Raw genomic sequence first — 22,649 nt, 5'->3', positions numbered from 1 at the left:
GATATTTGCAAGGGAGACGGTTGCGGGCTGCTGTTGTGGGTTTCGGTGAAGCCAAGGCCGCGGGGGAGCTTCGCGACTCGAAGAACATTTTGGAGCGCGACGGAAGAGCAACAAACACGACGGTCCATAGACGACATCGCAATGAGTTCGAGTAAGTCGCATACAATATACACACCTAGGTCGCTGCTGACGAGGTTGATAGACCAGCAAGAGCTATCAGAACCGCCCAGCGATGCTATATCCGCTCTCAAGTTTGCGCCCGATTCCTCCTCGCGGTTGCTTGTGTCTTCGTGGGACAGGCACGTATATCTCTACGATGAGCACGAAGGTCAACCCAATCAGCTCGTGCGCAAGTTCGAACATCGTGCGCCCGTGCTAGACGTATGCTTCGGCAAGGACGATGATGAAGCTTTTAGCGTAGGCCTGGACTGGGACGTGAGGAGGTACGTCGATTTTCCCGAAGCTCTCGCATTGCGAGACTGTAAGGTGCTGACAATCTCACAGGATAGATCTCACAACTGGCGAGCAGTCCATTCTCTCCACCCACGAAGCCGGCGTCAAGTCCGTCGTGTACAGTTCCGAACATGACCTTCTCATCTCCGCCTCCTGGGACAAGACACTGCACATCCACTTCCCCTCCGACATGATCTCTCACGCCCCCAACACCGTCCCGCTACCCGCAAAGCCCTTCTCCCTCTCGCGCACGCCCACCAAACTCGTCGTCGCCATGGCGAACCGCCTCGTCCACATCTACGACCTGCGCACACTTGCCCTCCTTTGCTCACAGTCCTCTCAACCACCCCCCAACACCACCGAGCTCGAGCCGTGGCAACATCGCGAATCCTCGCTGAAATTCATGACCCGCGCCGTCGCCTGCATGCCCAACGATGCCGGGTATGCCTCCTCCAGCATCGAAGGCCGGGTAGCAGTCGAATGGTTCGACCCGTCCGAATCCTCCCAGGCGCGGAAATACGCTTTTAAGTGCCACCGGCAGGCCTCTGATAACGGCGTGGATATCGTCTACCCAGTCAACGCGCTCGCGTTCCACCCCGTGCTTGGCACGTTCGCGACGGGCGGCGGCGACGGCGTTGTCGCGCTGTGGGATGCGAATGCGAAGAGGAGGATACGGCAGTATCAGCGGTATCCGGCTAGTGTGGCTGCGTTGGCATTTAGTGGGGATGGGAAGTTCCTCGCTGTGGGTGTGAGCCCCGGGTTCGAGGACGGGGAGGAGGTGCTGGGGGAGGGGGAGGTGAAGGTGTTTATCAGGGAGTTGGGCGAAAACGAGGCAAAAGGGAAGGGAACGAAGTAGATGGCGATTGACTGTAACATCCGTGAATGCCGGGGCGGTCTGTCGTGTGAATTCGTCTTGGGAAAAGCGTGGCGTTCTGGCGTCGTGTGAGCAGGAATCTTGGTAACATTAAGGAGTTCTTAGAAGGTTCTCTTGGTAGAGGAATTGCCTCGAACGACTGTTCATCTGCTAATATGCTGGTACTAAAATCTTATAACCGCACAACAATACTACGAGGACGTGAAATTCGCTCAGGAGCCGCTTGCGATAGGTCAACTCGCTCGAGATAGGATGCACAACAACACCGGTGAGACATCTGAGGCTCCGGATTTCAACCTGACGACTCGCTCCGAGAAGCTATGCAGAGTCTGACTCTAGAAGTATACATAGACTGCGTCGCGCTTCTGCGTCCAGCAAAATGCCTTGATTTGAAGACTGCCATTGAAGACGGGACGTCGCTTCCATCACGATACAAGTAGTTCTTAGGTAGTTACGTGCATGGGTAGCTGCTTTGGAGATCACAAGTCTTTTTGAAGACCGCAAGGTCATTGCTAATGGAATGAGCTTGACAGACAGGAGCTCAGTTGAGAGGGGAAACGCCGCGGAAAGCACAGCTGGGATCCTTGTACCACACGCTCGTGGGACGAATCCATGTTCAGCACTCAGCACAAGGCGCAGCACTCAGCCTCAATAGTACACACGTATATATGAGGGGGCGCTCCTTGAGGGTTGCAATGGAGTTCTCTGGGCTCAGTCGCCTCCTTTAGTTTCCTCTAGCTTACTTAACAGTCGTCTTCTCACCTCCATCGAGCTATGGCATCCCGTTTGCTTCCAACCTCTCATTCATGTCAGCACTGTCAAAAGCTGGTGTTAGATCTCAGCAAAGATAGATATCGATGGTTGAAAAGGTTTTCAAGCCGCACAAAGAAAGGTATAGAAGCAGTCGGCGGAACACCGAGCCAAAGAGTCAAAGAATACCTTGGTAGCCTGTGGCAAGCGATGCCTGACTTCTACGACCCATTAGACGTTCTCTTCGGGATTGTCCTATTCGATTTCTCGTTGGCGGATGTAAGAAAAGCCGCCGGCGAAGGATGCTACCTTTGTGAATGCATTCTTGGAGACCCCCAATCTAATATCGAGGAAAGCTCGTTGCTCGCTGCGGAGGTGGTTGGCGACGTTTTGAAGTTTGGCGTTCTAGAAGCACGTACGGATCTTGCTAGTACTAATCCTGATGCTAGCAAGGGTAAGATTGAACTTAGGGCTTTCGAGTTGCGTTCAGTCTTTAGTTTCCAAATCATTGCCGCAGCAGGTAAGTTGACCAACTCTCCAAGGCAGAGTAAAGCACCTACACGATTAAGACTTATCCGGTATAGCTAACCTCGTACAGACGATAATGCGGCAAACGATGTCTGTACAAGGCCGGTTAATATCTCGCCAGCGTCGGAAGACAGTTTCAGCTTAGCTCGACACTGGCTGGAGACATGCCAGGCAACACATCAGAAATGCCCAAAGCCCAAAGGGGATTTTCTACCGACGAGACTGATCGTGATCCTGCAAAAGTTCGGCCGCCGGCGCCTTCAACTCCACCAAACTAGCTCTGAGGATACAGTGAAACCTTATGCCGCTTTGAGTTATTGCTGGGGCGGGGAACAGCATGTGACCACGACGAAGACCCTCCACCGACATATGTCCGTGATCAATGAGCAAGATCTGCCAGCAACTGTGCGAGATGCTGTCTTAGTCACAGAAACACTGGGCATGAATCAAATTTGGATTGATGCTTTGTGCATCATCCAGGACGACGCCTATGACAAGGCCCTAGAGATTGCTTCTATGCCATCCGTGTACAGCGAAGCCACTGTGACCATCGCAGCATCTCGAGCCAATGGCGTGCACGAAGGGTTTCTGCAAAACAGGCCGGCTATGGCCAACAAAACACCCGAGTTAGTCTTCCAGCTACCGTACCGGTGCCGTAACGGTGAAGATGGATCCGTTGTTCTGCTTCCGCCGCTTCCGCCGATCAAGAATTGCACTGAGCCGCTAGACCGCAGGGCGTGGGCCTTGCAAGAACGATTCCTATCGCCGCGAGTTCTCGAATATGGTTCTCTTCAGACGCGCTGGATCTGCCAACAAAATGTAGCAGTTAAGAATACTGTAGATGGCTGGAAGGACGAATTTGTGCGCAACACCAAGAGGTCGGACAGACTGTTTACAACTGCTTTACACGCTGTCCTAAGCAAGACGGATGCTCTTGCTCCGGATGATCCAAGCTACGAGCGCCCTGTCGCCCTGTGGCATTCACTTGTGAGAACTTACACTCATCGCAACCTTACTCTGCCTACTGACCGCCTTCCGGCCATATCTGGAATTGCGACGCAATTCGGGAGGATACTTCGTGATGATTATCTTGCTGGGCTCTGGAAATCACGGTTGGCCACAGAACTGCTTTGGAGCGTCGATTCTCTTGAAGAGCTCACACCGAGACCGCTTGTCTATCAAGGGCCTACATGGTCCTGGGCTGCCGTCAACAGCCCTGTATATTTGCCTACCCGCGCGGGGGGAGATATTTGTATCGAGATCCTTGGCTGTCAGACTCGTAAATCCGCGAAATACACAGTCAGTGATGGTAGATACGGAGCTGTCGAGTCCGGAATCGTGGTGCTTAGGGGGCGGCTACAGCCAGCTGAATGGGCGCTCAGCAACAAATTCTCGAGAGAAAGGATCCGAAGGCGGGATGTTGGAGACGTGAACGGCACACTTCCCGCGTTCACGACCTTCGATGCCCTCGAGGAAGATTTTGTAATGATGGATATCGATGTTATTCCGATCTTTCTTCTGAAAGTTTCTAGCCGGCCTGAAGGTCTAATCTTACGACCGAAGAGTAATACCGAGTACTCACGAGTAGGTCACTTTGAATTTGACGAGGCCCACCTGGACTTACGGCTTGAAGAGACCAAGGAGAGCCGAAGTCAGCGATATAAGATGCATTCGGACTGGCTCGACAGTGGTGCGGAACAGATTATCACCCTTGTTTAGCTCTATGTCGGGGTGTACTAGCAAGCTATCGTTGACTGTTCGGTGAGCCAAAGTTGTATCCCTGGTGCCTTTCAGCTTCACCTCGTCAGGCTGTCTCAGCATCAACTCTCACTATGCGTTACCATCGCACAGTGAGAGTCATGTGACACTTTCGCCATACAGACTCTTGCCGATCGTGCACGATACAAAGGCACCGAACTCTGGTTGCCACATCATGGCCATGAAAACGCCGGCTCCAAAGCCCCTGACCTCCCCGCAACCCCGTTCACCACCCCTAACACCAACACCACAACGCAGTTTAGGAAGAGAACACAGTACGAGTAGCTCTTGTCGACCACTCTAAGATGTATTCTGGCGCTTTAAACTAAGATCAATTGGCTGATGCTGATGCGAGTGTAAATGTTGCGGTTCTGGCGTCGGCGTTTTTATGCCCACAGCGTGCTGACTTGTGCGGCCGATTAAACCACGAGCGCGTACTAAACGCCCTATTCTCTTCTAAACAGTAATTCAATTAGCACGGTTACATAACAAGCTGCCTTTAACCAACTAGGTGTCTAGGTGTCACCGGCAACAAAAAGTTTGGGGCTACCAAGCGGGCCAGTCCCAAAGACCTCCAGTCTCGAAAGAAGAGCCGGCGCTGCCTCTTTCGGAAGCACGCCTCGCTGAAGAGATCTGAGTGCTAACGAACGGGTTCAGAATTGTTTGTAAACAGAATACGAGTAGAGTCCGTCAAGTCGTTACACTCTCCCATCCCGTCAACCTCCTCAGGTAGCCCACGAGCTTCCCCTCCGATCCCACCAGTTCTTCGACTCCGCCATGCTAAGCCCCGGCGTCACCACATCCTCCGTACTTGCCTCGCCCACAGCAGCAGCCGATGCCTGGCGCTGCTTAGTCCGCTCCCTCCGGTCCGCCTGCTCAGCCGCCAACCTCTCTTTCGCCATCTCGCTCGCCAGCACCGCCCGCTCGCTCCTGCTGTCCCGATTCAAGCTCCCATGACCCGACGCGAGACGGCTGAAGGGGTTTTTGAAGATGTGAGAGGGCGAGGGCGTATCATCTCCTGTGATAATTTTCTCGTCATCACCATCAGAATCCCTGTGGGTTTTCGCCGGGCGGAAGCTCCCAAGAAAGCTCTTATCCGTGCCGGGAATCTTGCGCCACGGCCGTTCGCGCAGGCTGAAGACAAAGGAGTCCGCCGCGCCCATGATGGTGAGGCAGAAGATGACGACGGTCGACAGCGAGGCCGGCGGATGCTGGGCCAAGTAGTCATTGTACTGCATGCAATGGAAGACAAAGGGTGGGATCCAGAGGATGACGTATATGACCGGGTAGATGAAGAGGAGACCGAGCTGGCGCTGGATGTTGGCACGCGTGCGGGCCATGCGCTGTTCGGCTGTCTCGGGATCCCGGCGACGGCCCCGGCCCCTTTTGCCACGGCGGGATGGATCTTCTGGGAGGCTGCACTCGACTATCGAGCCTCGTGTGTGATCGGTTGCGGTGGCGCATTCGGAGAAGGAGAAGGAGGTGCTCCTGCTGAGAGCCGTCGAGAAGCTCGTGGTGGACTTGCGGTGCTGGGACTTGTTGCTGTCGACAAGCCCACCTAATTTAGATTGCGCGTCATTCTTGCCAACCTCCGGATTTAGTTTGGGGACGGTGGGGATCGAGTCGTCCGTTCGGAATGTGACCACGGAGGGCCTGCGGCCTGACGCTGCCCGAACGAAGTCCGGTCTCCAGGCATCGAAATCTGTCGTCTCCTGGGCGAAGTCGTCTTTCTCCTGAGCGAAGTCATCCGTCTGCTGGGGGGGATCCTCTTTCTCCAGAGCTGGCACACCAGGACTATTCGAAGTGTCCGGTCCCTCGTGGTGCGACCCGACTGTAACCTGGGATGGTTCCTCTGGCGATAAGGAGGGAAGCGATGATCTTCTCTCGGCCTCATCGTAAGACCTGAAATGAAATGCGACATAGGTATACACTGCTATAGCGAGACCGAGGACGATGAAAATGATGACGTATCTAGGGATCCAAGCAAGCGCGAGTCGGTACCAGAAGGGTCTGATGGGCAGAGAACAGAAAGGGCCATTGTTCACGAAAGCATCATGTGGGTTGACGAAAGCGAGCCCCGACATCAGAGTCGAGATACCAAGGATGCAGAGGTAAACCCAGTGCCTCCATCGAAAGAGACCGTCAGAGTTGGAAGCTCTGAAAAGGGGCAACAGGATCTGCATGGCTCCATGGATAGACAGGAACAGGATAGACAAGTCTAAATGTAGTCGTTAATCTCAAGGTTCTATGCGGAATAGAAAAGAAACATACCCGTCGCCTCGGTACCCCACTGAACCATGAAGCCGCTTGTTTGGCAGAACGGCGACGAAGTGGAGATCGCTCCATGTCCGACAGACACGATCGCATGGACGAAGTACCACATGGCTCTGACAAGATCTCCAAGGACCAGTAGCATGATCAGTCTACACAGCATCAGAGTCAGCCAACATGCCATTCCCGCGACTTGTAGAGGCAATACAAACATACTTGTGCCGAAAGCGCTTCCTCATGCGGCAGAACCAGTAAAATGCGAGGGAGCAGCTGATGATACTGAGGACAGATGAGGTGAGGGCGGTATACTGGATAGCTAATCTAGCTGTGTTGCTGTATCGCATCTGCCTGGGTACATCGGAAGATCCGGCGGCGCGGGTAAAGACAGAGGAGACATGATGGGTTGCGGGTGCGATAGATTCTAGGGGTCGCAACGGGAAACTGTACATTTGTTCAATAGTGGCTACATAGGTTGTTCAAGGAATGAATGATCTCACCTAGAAGTGGCATGTCGCATAGAATAGTGCTCGGGCACGCTTTCTACTACGACAGGCATATCGAAGACCAAAAGAGGCAGGACCGTCCACCGCTTGACCGAGCCCAACCTCAGAATCGTACCACTACACAGCCTAAACTCGTCCGAGGTACTTCACCATCCGGTATGCGTAGTCAAAATCGAAATATTTGGCGTTCGACCTGAATCACCAAAACCTTGGTTCTGCTGGTGGCTAAGCAATGCGCACACATTGCCGACTGAGAGAGAGGGACGACAGATCCAACTAAATTCGTGCTTGCGCGGTAATCGCTGTCTGCGATCTTTGTGGTGTTCAAACACGTTACACACGTGCAGGCCATTGTGTTGGCAGCAGTGTCGGTTGCGGTAGGAGCTCGTGAAAGACAAAGCAACGCTGCCGCATCCATTGCGCGAACCACGACTGACGAGAAGAACAACATAGGTGTTTGGGGTATCGTACGATCGTGGCTGCCAATCGCGCCTGTCAAGATTTGCGCGTGATGCGCGCAAAATAACACTCAGAAAAACGTAGCCAGCTTTTGTAATCAAAGAACGCTCGCGAACAAAGACAAACGCCTATCTTGGCCGAATCCTCGACTTTCATCAATGTAACGTAAGCGATCATGTTACAAATTCAGTTCTCGTGCTGTGAGTCAATATGTGCTTCGTTGGTCTTTGCATGGATAGAGATCTGATTGACAAAGCTCTACCATTGGAATGGAGCTAACCTTAAAACAAACCCCCGCTTCTGACAAGCCAGATCAAGAACAGCGACGATAAAACGCTGACCGCACTGAGAGGCGGGAAAGGATGACTTCGAATTGCGAACGATGATGCCTCATGCGCTGCATGGATCGAATAGCACGCGGGCTATGTGACTGATGTCCATGCCGCTTCTCCGAGACGGTGTTTGCCGTCCACACCCCTTGGAGGAACATGCATCTTACATGAATGGCCTTTTAAAGCGGCTTCTTTGCTGATTCTAAGCGCCCCACGTAGATGTGACCTAGAATCACGTATCGGATGCTGAAGCGTCCACGGGCCTAGAACCATTCTAACATTGGATCAACCCGGAATGCAGTCTTGACCGAATCAGTCCAAGGCGGGTCCCAGAACAATGAGACTGAACCTTAAATCACCACCGCCCGCTTCCGCTTCCCGCTTCAGAAAGCTGCGGACACCAAGATCAAGCGCTTTGTCGCTCAACACATCTTCATCCGCGTCGAGCGAACCTCGATTGATTGGGCCTTTGCGTCTCCCGTCCATCTCCCACAGGTGGCCGTTTTCGCTCTTGACGAAGCAGACGTAGTGCAGGTCGATTGGGTCCTCGGCGGCCGGTGCAGCCGTCTGCCCACCGCTGGCGGCGGATTGATGTGCGCTCTCAAGAGCCTGCGATTCGTATAGCAGCTCGGCGCGGGCCGCTGGTTTAAGGGGTATTGCGTCTGCTAAGAGTTTGGAGAGGTTGGTGTTTGGTTCTGCCAGACTGTCAGCGTTTCCGCACTGCAAATAGTTCGGCTTGTGCACATAGACAAACCAATGTGTGATCGCGCTTCGCCATTAGAGACACCATGCAAAAGCCCGATCAGGCCGCAAGCATTCCCAATCGTCTGCTTGTACCATACTACCTCCTCTTCCGGTCCAGAACCATCGTACTGGGGCTTGTCTGAATCCTCTTCAATCCGGAACTTCTCGTACGTATCGCTGACGGGGAAGATAAGCAGTAGCGCGTGTGCCGGGCGAGGTACGAAAGCGAGGAGATCTGGGTCGTCTATGCTGAAGACGTCGTGGAAGGCGAGCTTCTCTGAAAGGCCAAGTTTGTGGACGAGCGAGGACATAACCTCGGGATTGTTCTCTATCAACGGACATCAGAGTTCTGCCATGAGTTTACGCTGAGGATACCCACCTAGTGGTATGAACTTCTTTTTGCCTCTCGTTGACGCATCGCCGCCCTGACCGTGAGGGTCTGCTCTCACTTGCTCTGTATCTGCCATGATGACTAGCAGTTATTCAAGACTATGACTTTTGCCCGGTAATATATGTTGTGGAGGTGAAGGTACAATCGACCGCACATGAGTGCAGACCACCATCGGATGACGTTTGACCGAACACGAGCCGCGAACACGCAACGCGTCAGATCGTCCGCGCCTAGATTACCGTACCAGTGGTTACCACCTGCAGCGGTCTGTGAATTGTGTGATAAGGTAGCGACATGTCTTCCTGCTCAAGGAACAATACTGATCCGTAGGAGAAAGTCTGAAGACATCCATGTGATGGAAAGTCAAAATTGGTCTATTCGTGTCCAGCAACCTAAGCTATGCATGCGTAACGACTGCCCCTCGTTCATGAATCCGATGCCACCAAGTCGTCTCTCCATAAAGCACTCTAAATAGGATTTCCCCCAAGATTACTTCCTTTGAGCCTTCAAGTTATCCAAGAACTCCTGAGGCGGCTGCTGTCGGTAACCTTCAGGGTTATTCTCGGTCCACCTCCAAAGATCTTTGCAAGCATTTTCCAGCGTGAACTCTGTCTTCCAGCCGAGCTCCTTGTTCGCAAGCGAGGGGTTGGCAGTCAGATTCAGAACATCACCCTGCCTTCGAGGCGCAACCTGGTAGGGGAGATCTCGACCCACGGCAACGCCGAAGGCCTTGATCATGTCGTAGACTGTCGAGCCCCTGCCAGTGCCAAGGTTCCAGGCTTTCAGTCCTGGGTGATGATCTCGGAGATAGTTCAGCGCGAAAAGGTGGCCTCTTGCTAAGTCCACGACGTGGATGTAGTCGCGGATGGCTGTGCCGTCTTTCGAGTTGTAGTCTTGACGCCAGAGTCAGCGTGAAGTCCCAGCGCTGGAGTGCAATAAGTATCTTACCGTCACCGAAGACCAACAGCTTCTCGCGCTTGCCGACAGCGACTTGCGCAAGGAGTGGTAGCAGATTATAAGGTACTCCGGCAGGATCCTCGCCCATGATACCACTCGGATGTGCCCCTGCTGGATTGAAGTATCGCAGCAGCGCGCCGTTCCACTTCTCTGCTTCAGCGTCGTTCCCCGCCTTCTTAGCCAAGTTGCGCTTGGCCGTAATGAAGTCAGTGATCATCTGCTCCACTGTTGCCTTTGTGTGCCCATAGGTGTTGGTCGGGCCAATTGGGCAATGCTCAGGAATGGGGATCATGTCGGGGAAGCGTGTGGCATCTCCGTACACGGTCGCTGATGATGAGAAGACGATGTTGGTCACATTATGCTCATCCATTGAGCGGAGGAGATTGATGGTGCCGCCAACGTTGACGCGGTAATATTCAAGTGGAATCTCTCCCGACTCTCCAACAGCCTGTCGTTGACGGTTAGAACCAGCGAGATCTAGACTGACTAGCAAACGAACAGGGAAGCTGTTGACACGGTCATGCTCAATGAGATTAGAATCCATACCTTCAGGGCTGCAAAATGAATGACGTTGTCAATATCCGGGTGCTCATCGAAGACCTTGTCGAGTGCCTCCTTGTTGGTGATGTCGACATTGTAAAAGTCAGGCCTCTTCCCGCAGATCAACTCAATTCGGTTGATAACTTCGTCTGAGGAGTTATACAGGCTGTCAACGATGACGACCTTGTAATCGGCCTCTAGCAGAGCAAGGGCGGTGAAAGAGCCAATGTAGCCGGTTCCACTGACTATGTTAGAGCCTGCAATCTAACAGCCCGTCCAAAGCCGAGAGACATCGGGGATTCAATGCCAATGTGCTGCAGCTCGGCGCCGTGCGTTACCCTGGCCTCAGCTCACAACGCCCTGCCGCCGCCCGCAACGAGGCTGAAGGCCGAAGAACTGTCACTCACCCGGTAACAAGAACAGAGCCAACCGTCATGTTTGCAATTGCAATTGCTAGTCAAAGTGCACAGTTCACAGGCACCGACCACGGTAGAATATATGGAAGCTGCGGGCAAATTCTCGGGATGTCGTGGTATTCGTACTCGTACCTTTACGAATGTCCGCTTTGCAAGGCTCTTACTCACGAATCCCACCATGCAAGGTTGCTCATCCGTCCCGTCCACGGGTGTCATGGAGATCCCAGCAAGCGGCATGTTCCGGCGGCTGAGCCAAAAATGGCACACCAGGAGACTCACGTCCCAAACGAGCCGCAGCGACCCGTGCGCACGCGAAAGTAGTCTTCGGGGAAGCTTCGGCAAAGTGAGCGCATTCTTCGAGTGAAAACAACACGCCTCTATCTAACGTGACTTGACGAGTACGCGGTCGGTGGGAAGCAAAGTCTGCCAGTGAAGTAGGAATTGCTGGTCGCTTAGCTCAGAACATGCATCTGGACACTTCTGTGCAAGAGAACTGAGGATTCTGGATCCAGCTGATGCTGCCATCTCCCCAGTGAAGCGCTGCTCACACTTTTGGACTGTCACGGAATTCAGGACACCAGGCAGGATCCGATCCATTCATCCATTGAGGCCCAGGATCCCTTCGCAGCAATAGCAAGTAGGAGACCGGAGACAATCGGGAGGATAAGGATTGTTGGAGAAGGTTGGAGCTGAGTGGGTGACAAGAAAGCTGGAAGCTATTCTCATTGCCAGGTGAGCCTTTTTCAAACCTACTTCACTTCCCATTTAACTGAAGTCAAACACCGCACAATAGCAACAATGGCTCTATTCATGGCCAGTGCCCTTCAGAACTTTCTATATGAGCAGCTCTTACTCTTGCACACCTTGTTCGATCCTTCAACTCTCTCTTCTCACTGCAGATTTTGCACTCTTTTCGATTCATCTTCATCTCTACATAATCGCACATGTCTTTCAATCCCCTGTCCGAAATTTCACGTTCCTGGCGTCAAGGAGGCACAGGTGTACCCACTGTTAGTGCATTCTTCATGGACAGATAGTCACGAACTGCATGCTGACACGCACCGCAGTCAGAGATGTCGGCAACTCCGCGTCGTTCCACTCGCATCGCCACCTCGCGTGGCACTACGCCGGTAGCTTCTACCTATGCAGCGTCGAACGTTGGCACGGCCTCTCGCAGGACTAGAAGACCCGAATCTGGTGCGCTACCAGCTCTCCCCACCACGCAGTCCAGCGCATATGGCGCGCAAGGCAAAGTGACTCTAGCTAAGACCCTTCAAGTTCGCGGATCCACCACCGGCTTCCTTTCCACCTTTCACGAAGAACGCGTCAGCGTCTCACCGGAAGCCAGCGAGCTTGGCAGCCCCCCTCCCCCCAGCGCAGGTACGGATTTCCTGGACGGTGGAGACCTTACCACTTCACAGGATATTTCCAAATCCTTCGGTCTAACTCATGAAGCAGGCGCCGGAGTTGGAGATCGACTTGACTCAAGCATCCATACTGGCCGCAGGTCCGCTTATGACTCCCATGGCTCCAGCTTCCAGCATTACCGCCTCACCGATCCTCCGCGGCGGCCAATCTCACAAACCAGGCCTGCTCCCACTCGCATGCCCAACCCATGGCACATTGCACGCAATGCCTTCCTCAGGCGTTACTTCGCCGGCGGCCAGCCCCGCTTGTGGCGTCGATCCGACCCGGAGATACTTGGGCTCTTCGCCCTGATTCTTTTCTTGATCTGTTTCTTCACCGGCATCAGACTTCCCAACGCGGTCACTCGCGACTTGGGCACCAACGTCAAGTATATGGGTTCCACTGTCAAGGAAAACATCCCGAATCCGTTCAACGCCTTCACTAAAGGCGCAACTCATACCGTCTTCGACGCCAGTACCAGACTGCCGCTCCACACTCAATCGATTCATGAGGCTGTATCCAAACACGACCGGGCAATTCAGTGGCTGCAGATCGAACAGCGCAATCTTAAAGAATCGCATGAACGGGTCAAGGATGATGTTTACCGGCAATCCAACTGGTTCCACGACGCAAGACGCCAGTCCGAGCACATTGTCAACCCTATGAAGCGTGTCAACTTCTTCTCCGCTGCACTCGGCGCTGTCGTTGATCCTCATCTCACCTCTCCGACGCAAGTTAAGTCCCTCAGTTGGGGTCAATACTTCTGGACCTCGCTTCCCATCGTCTGGGTACCAAAGCCGCGCCCCGCTATCGCTGCCCTGGAACCATGGACTGAGGCAGGAGATTGCTGGTGCGCCGCCAGATCCCGCCAGGGCCAAGCGCAGTTGGCAGTTCTTATCCCGAAGCCAATTTTCCCGTCATCCGTCACCATCGAGCATGTCCCGAAGGCTGGTGCCCTTGACATCACTTCCGCGCCGAAGGACTTTGAGGTGTGGGTTGAGGTACCCGACAAGGAGTTGCGAGAGAAGTTACTTTTCAAGATGATCCCAGAGGGATGTAGCAGCGACGCGCCGGCACCTGGGTATGCCTGCATCGGTGGTGGGACGTATTCTACCAGCAATTCCTACCATGTCCAAGACTTCCCCACGATCGACATGGAGGAGTTTGGCGTGCCAATTCGGAAGGCCGTCATCCGCATCAAGAGCAACTGGGGTCAGGGTTGGACCTGTATTTACCGCATTAGCATGCACGGGTCAGCGGCATTACAGCGTTGGGGGTGAAGTGGTGAGGCCGCTGGGCGGTTGGATCTTGCGTGTTGATACCCTTCCGTAGTTGGTGCTTCGTTTCTATAAGCACAGTAATGCATCATGTCTACAGACTGCTACATACCGCTGCCCGCGACTCTCTTCCGTAACTCAGTCATGTCTTACTTTATCCTATCTACTAGTCAAGCCAGGTCTCGATAACTCCCAGTTTCATACAATGTCGAACCTTGCCGCAGGAGCCTATAAGTTCTGCCGAGGTGTGACAATGACTTCTTCTCACATCATCCCCCTGACTCTAGATCCCCGTCAATCAATGACACTGCTCTCCACCTTCGAAGCCTTGGAGAACCACCAGAATGTCCCTATCCAGCTATGCATGCCACCATCCATCCCATCGATACATCTCCGCAACCGTGACCCGGTTCTTTCCGTTCTCAGTCCCAGCCTGGGATCATGACTTCGTCAACCGCTTGATCTCCGATATAGTGACTTTTATCTCGGTCAGAAGAAGGGGCATGGATGCTATCAAGCCTTCTACCTCGTGGACGCCTCTACGTCGTTGTGTCGATGCCATCACACCACATGGCTATACAAGGAGCTTCTGACATGTACTAGCTCCAGCACCAATACCAGGCAGTCGCCCAGCGCTGGATTTGTATATGGGCATCAGCTTTTATCAATCTCAGAATTTGTGACTGGAATGGAATTCTGCTCCTTATCGATAAGCTGTGACATTGGCTGAGGATTTTTGGGGGTTTGAGTCAAACGACAAACCAATGACCATTCTAAGATCCATACCGCGCCTGTCCTTCATCACCAAAGCAAAATCTCCCAGCCCTTTCAGATTTTGCTCCAAAAGTGTTTCGACTGCTGGAGAGGCCTTTACTGTGCGTCAGCAGGGACCATACAAACACCACAAACCACCTACACATATATTTAAGCGCACCATGGCGACGCCATCAATCGACGAATCGCTAGCCTCTCTTCTCCAGAAAACCTCTCTCTCGTCCGAAGTCTCCTCCGACAGCGACCCCGTCAAGGCCTCGAGTGCCCTCTTCCCCGACGCCCACTACAGCGACGCCGAAAAGAGCGAAATCAGCCAATGGCTCATTACCGCCTCGCACATCGGCTCCCCCAGCGAGGACCAAGCGAAGACCGCTGAAAGGCTCTCGTCACTGAACACACACCTCTCGAGCCGCACCACTGTGCTCGGCAGCAAGCCCTCAATCGCAGACCTAGCACTCTATCAACATCTCGCGCCTGTGGTATCAAAATGGTCAACCGAAGAGCGCACAGGCGAGCAAGGCTACCACCACATCGTGCGCTTCGTCGACTTCGTCCAGGACGCACCCGTATTCGGCCTCAAGCTCCCAGATAGCGAGAAAGTAGCTATCGACCCCAACGACGTCAAGTTCACCATCAAGCCCATCGACGCCAAAGCAGAGAAAGAGCGCAAGAAGAAAGAGAAAGAAGCCGCAGCCGCCAGCGCCGTCTCCTCCGGCGCAACCCCCACCACCCTCACCGGCTCGCGGACACCGCCCACCGACTCCAGCCGCAAAAGTAAGAAAGACAAAACTCCCGACACTCCCAAAGACCTCGGCGACAAAGTCGGCGCCGCCGTCGCCGCCTCCCCCTCCGTCCCGATCGGCCAGCCCAGCGCCGGCGAGTCTTCACAGAAGAAAGAAAAGAAGCCCAAGCAGCCTAAACCCCAAAAGGCCGCCGCGCCCGAGAAGCCGCTCTCCCCAAGCCTAATCGACCTGCGCGTCGGCCACATCCTGAAAGCAATCAACCACCCCAATGCCGACAGCCTATACGTCAGCACCATCGCATGCGGCGACGCGCCCGGCACCGAGAATACGAGCGAGTACGAGGGCCAAGTCGTGCGGACCGTCTGCTCCGGCCTCAACGGCCTGATACCCCTCGAGGAGATGCAGAGCCGGAAAGTCGTGACGGTGTGCAACCTCAAGCCCGTCACGATGCGGGGCATCAAGTCATGCGCGATGGTACTCGCTGCCTCTCCACGCGTTGCTGAAGGGGAGGACAGCCATGGCGGGCCGGTTGAGCTGGTAAATCCGCCGGAGGGCGCGGAGGCGGGGGAGAGGGTCTTCTTTGAGGGGTGGGAGGGCGAACCGGAGCCGGTGCTGAATCCGAAGAAGAAGATTTGGGAGACGTGCCAGCCGGGATTTACGACGACGGAGGGACTGGAGGTGGGGTTTGAGGTCGATGCCGTGCCGCAGTTGGCGGGTGAGGGGGCGGAGAAGAAGACGGGGGTGGCGAAGCTGAGGACGAGTAAGGGCGTGTGTACCGTCAAGAGTCTGAAGGGGGCTACGGTTCGGTGAGATGAGACCGCCTACGTACTGAACGAGCATCAACCTGCAAGCTGGTACGCGTCACAGTCCTCGAGCAGCTCGAGAGAGGTGGGTATGAAGCAGATCCTGAACCTTTGTAAGGGACAGAGGCTGTATGGAGGAAGAGGGATATGGAGGCTCAAGATAAACGTATCAACAAGCTGAGGCACTTCTGATCTGATGTTGGAAGTCCACTCAGGCTAGAGACCATAGAAAGACTACAAAAGAATCACCTTGCTACTATATACGCTCTTTTTTTGTGAAGCCACGCTGAGATTTTTGACACAACTATCTCGTTGGCAGCTTCCAGTCCTTGTACGACCATTTCTCTGTGACAGTGGTCTTCCGTTTCTTAGCCTGGGTGATACGTCGCCTTGTCTCGACCCTGCCTCTCAGTAGCATGCTTCGGTACCGGTCCTTGAGTAGATTTCCTTCTGGCTTTAACAGCCGCAGAGAATCCTGGAGCTCGTCCTCAAGGACGACCTCAAGGGGTGCCTGTGGAACACTGCGAGTGATGTTAGCCAGGGTCAACGTAACGGAGACACAAAGTGTAAACGTACGGGACCTTCCCAAACTGCCTCCGTCTTAGAACCTCTTCTTCATCCGAAGAGACCTCATCTCCAGCAACAACAAGTGCTTGCGTCTGCTTCCTAGCCCTCTCCTTCGCCTCCACTTCCTTCGCCAACTCCCGTATCCGCCTCTGCTGCTGCTCCTTCGCCTTCATCCCCGCCTCATGCACCGCCAGCCTCTCCGCCTCTTTCCTCCTCTTAATCTTGTTCCTCTCCGCCTGCGTCTTCCTCTCCGGCCTCTTCATCTTCAGCTTCTCCGCCTCCTCCGCCTCACTCTGAAACCCCTCCCACTCGCTCTCCCACTCGCTCTCCCACGCACTCTCATGCTCCCTCTCCTCCGCTGCAACAGCCCGCTCCAACCTCTCGGCCTCCTCCCGCGCCTCCGCCAGTCGCTTCTTCTCCGCCTCGACTTCCTTCTCGCCCTCGCGAGAGATCAGCGCGGCGTAGTCCTCAAACAACGGGTTGTAACTCCGCCCCGCCTCTGGCTTCCGCACGGCTGGAACAGGCTTGCCGCTCGCGGCCAGCGATACCGGCGCGTGCTTCAACGTCGGGGGCTCCCGAATCGCTTTCTTCGCTTCCAAGAATGAGAATCGCGCATCCGGTACCCGTTCCTCCACCGCCCACGGATCATGACTCGCGCTCTCCGACGCCTGCACAACGTCGCTGGAGGCAGCGGCGCCACCGTAAGCGACCCGCTTGAGGCGCTCGAGCTCCTGGTGCGACACCCCTCCGCTCTTCAGCTTCTTACTCGACGGGACGATGCCATCCGTGGTGCGGGACGCGGGACGCTTGCGCGAGTCGACGGCCGGGATGGCGGAGCGGGCAGCGAGGATCTCGTCGGCTTTGAGGGGCTTGTGGGTCTTGAGAACGGATTTTTGAATCGTGGCAGAGCCGGCGGTGTCGTGGATGAAGAGGGAGGTGGAGGGTTTTTCGGCGATGACGCCGCTGAATGCGGTGTTAGATCTCTGCGTGAGGGGAAGACAGTAGGAGTCGAGGCTGCTTTACCCTTTAATCACTTCGTCTTGGACGGTCTCAAGGCCTTGCTGGATTTCGGTAATGTCGACGTTTTTGCGCCACGCCTTCTTGCCTTTGCGGGAGGGCTGCTTAGGCTGGCGCGGTGCTTCGATTGCGGTCGACATCCTGGCCTGGCTTTTTGAGCTGTCAACGGCGCTGGTGAGGTGTGAATAATGTCACTTGCTCTACCTATTAGAGCTTTCCCACAAATCCTGAGGTCTGAAGTGGAATTTTTACAATCGATAGCAGCGCTCGGGCCGACGCACCCCATGCCAAGGAGCAGGGGCGGCCTGCATGCGGATGCGGATGCGTAGCGGCGAGCGGCGGTGCTCGAAACTCCTGATGAGCAATTTGAGTGAGCATGCATTGTAAAGACGACATCAACGCCTACTCTGCTCTTCTTCTCTCCTGACTGCTACCGATCGTATCGCCGCCGCTGTCATAACCTCTCTACCACATCCGCAGCAATGGCGCAATCAGGGTACTCGAACCCGCTGAAGAAGTTCAAGTATTTACTCCCCTTCAGGCACCAACCACGCACACTGACAATTGCTCCCAGGCTCGTCTTTCTCGGCGAACAGAGCGGTACACTTCCCTCGCACCCTCAATCCCAACCCCGGAGTACCCTACTGACGCTCCCCCTCCCCTAAGTCGGCAAAACCTCCCTGATCACGCGCTTCATGTACGACTCTTTCGACAACACCTACCAAGCGACAATCGGTATAGACTTCCTGTCCAAGGTGCGCCCTTCCCAACCCACGTCCTGACACCCCATGGCTAAGTCTGCGCCTGGCCGGAAAAGACCATGTACCTCGAGGACCGCACCGTGCGGTTACAGCTGTGGGACACGGCGGGCCAGGAGCGGTTCCGGAGCCTGATACCGAGCTACATCCGCGACTCGAGCGTCGCGGTCGTCGTGTATGATATCACAAGTCTGTCCTTTCCCGCCGCTGCCACCAACCCCAACCCCAGCTAACACCTCCCCCCCCTCACACAGACCGCAAGACGTTCGAAAACACGCGCAAATGGGTCGACGACGTGCGCGGCGAGCGCGGCGTCGACGTCATCATCGTGCTAGTCGGCAACAAGACCGACCTGAACGACAAGCGCGAAGTCACGACCGCGCAGGGCGAGGAGGAGGCCAAGAAGCACAACCTCATGTTCATCGAGACGAGCGCAAAAGTGGGACATAACGTCAAGACGCTGTTCAAGCGGATAGCGCAGGCGTTGCCGGGGATGGAGGGGGAGGGAAGTAGGGGGGAGAGTCAGAGTAAGTTGGGTTGGGGATTTCAAGGCGATGTGTGTGTGTGTGCAGAGGATGTGGCTGACGGTGGGGCAGTGATCGATGTGAATATTAATCCGACGCCGCAGGCGGAGAACCAGGGGTGTGCTTGCTGAGTGGGACGGTGGAGTGTGCTTGATTTGAATAATTCTTGTATAGGCTTCTTGGGCAGTGGCTTCGGTTAGTTCGCATGCGCGCGGCTTTGCGTTGGCGGCTTTGGCAAGCATGGCGTCCTGGTAGGGTTAAGCTAGGCTGGGTTATACCGGAGGCGTGCATGGTAGCGGACAGTAGCGCATATTCAAGACTAGAGATTGTAAACATTGTGAAGCTCATGGTTGCTGAAGTTTCGATTGAAGTAGACAATACAGCCAAGAAGTTCGACATAGTCCGCGGATGCTGCCCCGACCGCTTTCCTACCATAGTCCAAAACCAGCCTCTCGAAGGTGATCGACCAGTGATGCTCCATCTATGCGAACACATCCGTAAGAGCACGTAAAATCCGAACTCCGGCGGACTGATATATATTTACAGCGGTGTACAAGAGATGTGATTGTGATACGGTCACGTGGAGTGACGAAGATGGCATCGTCGTAGAGCCTACTCATCGACAGCGAGGCCGGAGCCGCTGTCAGAGCCTCTGTCGGAACCGGCCCTGACGGAACTTGCTCGGACGGGGATGCTTGTGTCGACGGCAATCATCTCGGCGAGGATATCGAGGATGGGCTGGGAGAGGTCAGCAAGGGCGAGTCGAGTAACGCGAAAGCCAGACATACCTTGGGCACCGTCTTGTCGTAGATGTTGATGAGCTCCTTAGGCTGGGGGTACACCTTCAGGGCTCGGTAAAAGCACAGAGCGGCCTCAATAGGATCGGATCCTGGAGCGGTCCTCCGTCAGCATTTGGCCGCAGCTTGTTCCAGGCGGAGCATAAATACCATCCTGGCACAATGTCTCTCCCCGCGCAACCTCCTGCATGAAGTATCCCTCCACCTCATCGGGATCCCTAGGGAAGCCCTCCTCATTCGCCTTGTCCACAGCCGCTCTGATAGCCTTCTTCTGCTGCGCGCCCTGTGCCTCCGCCTCCTCCTTCGCGGCACGCTGCGACTTCTTGGACTCGCGCTTCAGGGCTTTCCGGAACTCGATATCAGTGCGCCGGCGGTGGTCAAAGTAGATGGCGTATGCGAGGAAGCCGGTCACGGCGACGGCCACGGAGGCGGCGATGATGGTCGTTGGCCGTGTTTGGGAGGATTGCGAGGACATTGTGGCGGGCTGGAATGGGAAGCTGGGGCAGGAATACAACGGGCGAAGAAGAAGAGCTCCAAGAAGAGACGATCAACGACGGGCTGATGCTGTTTGCTGCCGCGATTGATGCTGGCGTAAATTTCTGGGACCTTGGGTGGAAGCTCATCGGAAGAACATCACGTGTTCGAAAGAAACGGTCGTGCTCAAGCTTCCAAGCCTTCGGTGTCTCGGCGATACCTCACGACTATCTTGCACAACACACGCCTCAAGCCATTGTAAATACGCCGCCAAACATGGAAGAGAAGGAGCAAAGCAAGGGCATTTCCCTCCGCAAGAAGAAATCCGTCCGCCCAAAAATCAGCGCACCACAGCTGATTAGCGCCCCGTTACCCACTGGCATCTCCGCGCCATCCATACCAGAAGAGCGCTCACGACCCAGTGAAAGCAGCTCAAGACTTGACGTACCGCGCGAACGGACACCGAAGGGGGGCAAAACTTCCGATCTGGTCCAGAGACGATACTCGACCCGGTTCACGCAGCAAATAGACTTCACAGCGGGCGCGCCTCCAATCCCCTCCATACCTTCTGTACCAGGCCAGTTCCAGACACCGCCCACGTCGCGCGATGGCCGGCCAGCAGCATCAGGCGGGCAGCGCATCAAAGTCGACGCGCAAGCACTCAGAGACCCGAATCTACAGCCTGAGCAGTATGTCGCGTCGCTGCTTGCCGATGCGGACGAGCAGGACATCCGCAACTACCAGGATGAGCTGCGCAAATTGAAAAACAGGACATCGACGGACCTCCAGGCGAACGTCTACCAGAACCGCACGCAGTTCATCAAGATTAGCAAGGAGGCGGAGAAGTTGCGGGGCGAGATGCGCACGCTGAGGACGTGGATGTCGGAGCTCACGGGCACGCTGGGGCAGACGACGTCTGCAGTGGCAGACACGCCGACCGATACGGTAGATGCGAGGAAGCGCGCGAACAGGAGCTCCGTCGCGAATCTGGAAGCCATGTGGAGCACACATCTGCAGCAACTCTGGAGAAGGGTCGAGGGAAGTCAGAAGTACCTACCTGCAATACCTGGACGACACGTTGTGTATGAGTCCTCTCGCTGGGTGGAGCTGAATGCCGCGACGTGGAAACCGAGGCAAAGGGTGCATCTCATTCTGCTCAACGATCACCTGCTGGTTGCCTCGGTGAAGAAGCGTGCGGATGTCTCTTCGCCCAACATGAGAGACAATGAGCAGAAGCAAGATGTACAGCTGACCGCAGAACGCTGCTGGCCGCTGCAGGACGTAAAGTTGGCAGATCTCTCCACCGCAAGAGGAGCATCAGAGGGGCGCGATCGTAACGGCGAAAGACAGCGTGCCGGTGATGCTGTCAACATCAGAGTTGGCTCGGAGTCTTTCACGTTTGCAGCGGTTGGCTCCGCAGCAAGTAGTGACAGGGCTGCTCTAGTGACGACGTTTCGGAAGACGGTGGAAGACTTGCGCAGAAGCCAGGAGGCCGAGACAGACGAGAGGCGACGTACCCAGGAGCTTGGAGGGCAGTTTGCAACAAGAAAACTGGGTGTGCTGAATGGTCTCAACTCGCTCGAGGATCAATCGGACAGCACGTCGCAACGTCCAGCGAGCGTGTTTGTCGAGGTTGATGGAAAGCAGCAAAGCCTCCAATGGGTTGAGAGCCAGTTTGATGATCTGGACATCGATATCGCGCTGCATCATTTCGAAGACGCCGTCGCCAGGACGGAAAAGCTCAAGCGTATGGCGAAAGGTAACAGAGGCAACGCAGCTGTATATAACACATTGACGTCCAAGGTCAACGAAAAGGCCACGAGATTAGCTGGACTGATATCCAAGGAACTGGCGGACAGTCATGCTTGGAAAACGTCCACCCAAAGGAACGTCAGCTGGTTGTCACGGCTTGGATTCGAGGACCGCGCCAGGGAGGTTTACCTAGATGCCCGAAGCAGTGCCATCGAGCAGCGATGCAGGTAAGTCAACAGAAGCCGCCCCTTCTTGCGTCCCAGACACGCTGGCCTTTAACACGTGATTGCAGGCAATGCATTTTTGAAGGCAATCTTCACGACTACATCTACGAAATCTCCTTTATCTACTTCACCATCATCCAAAACACGGTAAAGGTCTATGGAGCCTGCTTTCCTGCGCCTATGATGTCTGCTTGCGTCAAGTGGGCGAAGGAGCACGTGGACGACTTTAACGTGATCTTGGAGCGGCAACTAAGTAGCTTACCTGAAGGGAGTCCGAAGAGAGCTGAGTGTCTCGAACGAGCCAGAGAGCATGGGAGGATGCTTGCGGAAGTGGGGTTGGATTTCAAAGACCTCATTGGCAGAGCAGTGGAGGAGCGAAGCGATGGAGGCGTGAATGACACAGTTGGGTTGGGGGTAGCTTGATGCATTGGTTTCTAAGCAGACATAACGTCCATACTTCTGGTGATACCCCGTTACACAAGCCTCTGTCGTTTCTCTTCTAGAACATCTCAGTGTTGCGTCTTGCGTCAAAGTGATCAGTCACATCACCAAATTT

At 54.9% G+C, this 22,649-nt stretch overlaps 11 protein-coding genes across 11 annotated transcripts; 6 read left to right on the top strand and 5 right to left on the bottom strand.

The window, feature by feature from the left end:
• Nucleotides 1-141: 141 nt before the first annotated feature.
• Nucleotides 142-1,309, top strand: W97_00213 (cell cycle arrest protein BUB3; the record flags this gene model as incomplete). The annotated part of the gene is made up of 3 exons (XM_007778130.1): nt 142-151; nt 203-443; nt 505-1,309. 3 exons carry the CDS (start codon nt 142-144, stop codon nt 1,307-1,309), a joined length of 1,056 nt encoding a protein of 351 aa, XP_007776320.1.
• A 978-nt stretch (nt 1,310-2,287) lies between these two features.
• On the top strand, nt 2,288-4,324 carry W97_00212 (uncharacterized protein; the record flags this gene model as incomplete). Its single annotated transcript, XM_007778129.1, has 2 exons — nt 2,288-2,597; nt 2,676-4,324. 2 exons carry the CDS (start codon nt 2,288-2,290, stop codon nt 4,322-4,324), a joined length of 1,959 nt encoding a protein of 652 aa, XP_007776319.1.
• A 764-nt stretch (nt 4,325-5,088) lies between these two features.
• W97_00211 (uncharacterized protein) lies at nt 5,089-6,978 on the bottom strand (the record flags this gene model as incomplete). Its single annotated transcript, XM_007778128.1, has 3 exons — nt 5,089-6,581; nt 6,635-6,786; nt 6,851-6,978. 3 exons carry the CDS (start codon nt 6,976-6,978, stop codon nt 5,089-5,091), a joined length of 1,773 nt encoding a protein of 590 aa, XP_007776318.1.
• Nucleotides 6,979-8,240: 1,262 nt separating this feature from the next.
• W97_00210 (uncharacterized protein) lies at nt 8,241-9,139 on the bottom strand (the record flags this gene model as incomplete). The annotated part of the gene is made up of 3 exons (XM_007778127.1): nt 8,241-8,623; nt 8,683-9,000; nt 9,052-9,139. The coding sequence occupies 3 exons, from the start codon at nt 9,137-9,139 to the stop codon at nt 8,241-8,243; spliced, it is 789 nt and encodes a 262-aa protein (XP_007776317.1).
• Nucleotides 9,140-9,552: 413 nt separating this feature from the next.
• Nucleotides 9,553-10,996, bottom strand: W97_00209 (UDP-glucose 4-epimerase; the record flags this gene model as incomplete). The annotated part of the gene is made up of 4 exons (XM_007778126.1): nt 9,553-9,956; nt 10,012-10,468; nt 10,567-10,801; nt 10,968-10,996. The coding sequence occupies 4 exons, from the start codon at nt 10,994-10,996 to the stop codon at nt 9,553-9,555; spliced, it is 1,125 nt and encodes a 374-aa protein (XP_007776316.1).
• A 1,584-nt stretch (nt 10,997-12,580) lies between these two features.
• Nucleotides 12,581-13,663, top strand: W97_00208 (uncharacterized protein; the record flags this gene model as incomplete). Its single annotated transcript, XM_007778125.1, has 1 exon — nt 12,581-13,663. One exon carries the CDS (start codon nt 12,581-12,583, stop codon nt 13,661-13,663), a length of 1,083 nt encoding a protein of 360 aa, XP_007776315.1.
• A 932-nt stretch (nt 13,664-14,595) lies between these two features.
• Nucleotides 14,596-15,987, top strand: W97_00207 (uncharacterized protein; the record flags this gene model as incomplete). The annotated part of the gene is made up of 1 exon (XM_007778124.1): nt 14,596-15,987. One exon carries the CDS (start codon nt 14,596-14,598, stop codon nt 15,985-15,987), a length of 1,392 nt encoding a protein of 463 aa, XP_007776314.1.
• Nucleotides 15,988-16,284: 297 nt separating this feature from the next.
• On the bottom strand, nt 16,285-17,704 carry W97_00206 (uncharacterized protein; the record flags this gene model as incomplete). Its single annotated transcript, XM_007778123.1, has 3 exons — nt 16,285-16,501; nt 16,557-17,510; nt 17,571-17,704. 3 exons carry the CDS (start codon nt 17,702-17,704, stop codon nt 16,285-16,287), a joined length of 1,305 nt encoding a protein of 434 aa, XP_007776313.1.
• A 342-nt stretch (nt 17,705-18,046) lies between these two features.
• Nucleotides 18,047-18,977, top strand: W97_00205 (Ras-like protein Rab-6A; the record flags this gene model as incomplete). Its single annotated transcript, XM_007778122.1, has 6 exons — nt 18,047-18,087; nt 18,139-18,164; nt 18,231-18,319; nt 18,382-18,511; nt 18,577-18,849; nt 18,919-18,977. 6 exons carry the CDS (start codon nt 18,047-18,049, stop codon nt 18,975-18,977), a joined length of 618 nt encoding a protein of 205 aa, XP_007776312.1.
• Nucleotides 18,978-19,458: 481 nt separating this feature from the next.
• W97_00204 (uncharacterized protein) lies at nt 19,459-20,118 on the bottom strand (the record flags this gene model as incomplete). The annotated part of the gene is made up of 3 exons (XM_007778121.1): nt 19,459-19,584; nt 19,635-19,735; nt 19,794-20,118. The coding sequence occupies 3 exons, from the start codon at nt 20,116-20,118 to the stop codon at nt 19,459-19,461; spliced, it is 552 nt and encodes a 183-aa protein (XP_007776311.1).
• Nucleotides 20,119-20,393: 275 nt separating this feature from the next.
• On the top strand, nt 20,394-22,516 carry W97_00203 (uncharacterized protein; the record flags this gene model as incomplete). The annotated part of the gene is made up of 2 exons (XM_007778120.1): nt 20,394-22,096; nt 22,162-22,516. 2 exons carry the CDS (start codon nt 20,394-20,396, stop codon nt 22,514-22,516), a joined length of 2,058 nt encoding a protein of 685 aa, XP_007776310.1.
• Nucleotides 22,517-22,649: the final 133 nt, after the last annotated feature.

This window comes from Coniosporium apollinis (assembly GCF_000281105.1).
Source record: "Coniosporium apollinis CBS 100218 chromosome Unknown supercont1.1, whole genome shotgun sequence".
Lineage (NCBI taxonomy): Eukaryota > Fungi > Ascomycota > Dothideomycetes > Coniosporium > Coniosporium apollinis.
The sequence above is the reverse complement of the archived record's forward strand: the minus strand, read 5'-3'. Positions and strand labels throughout refer to the sequence as shown.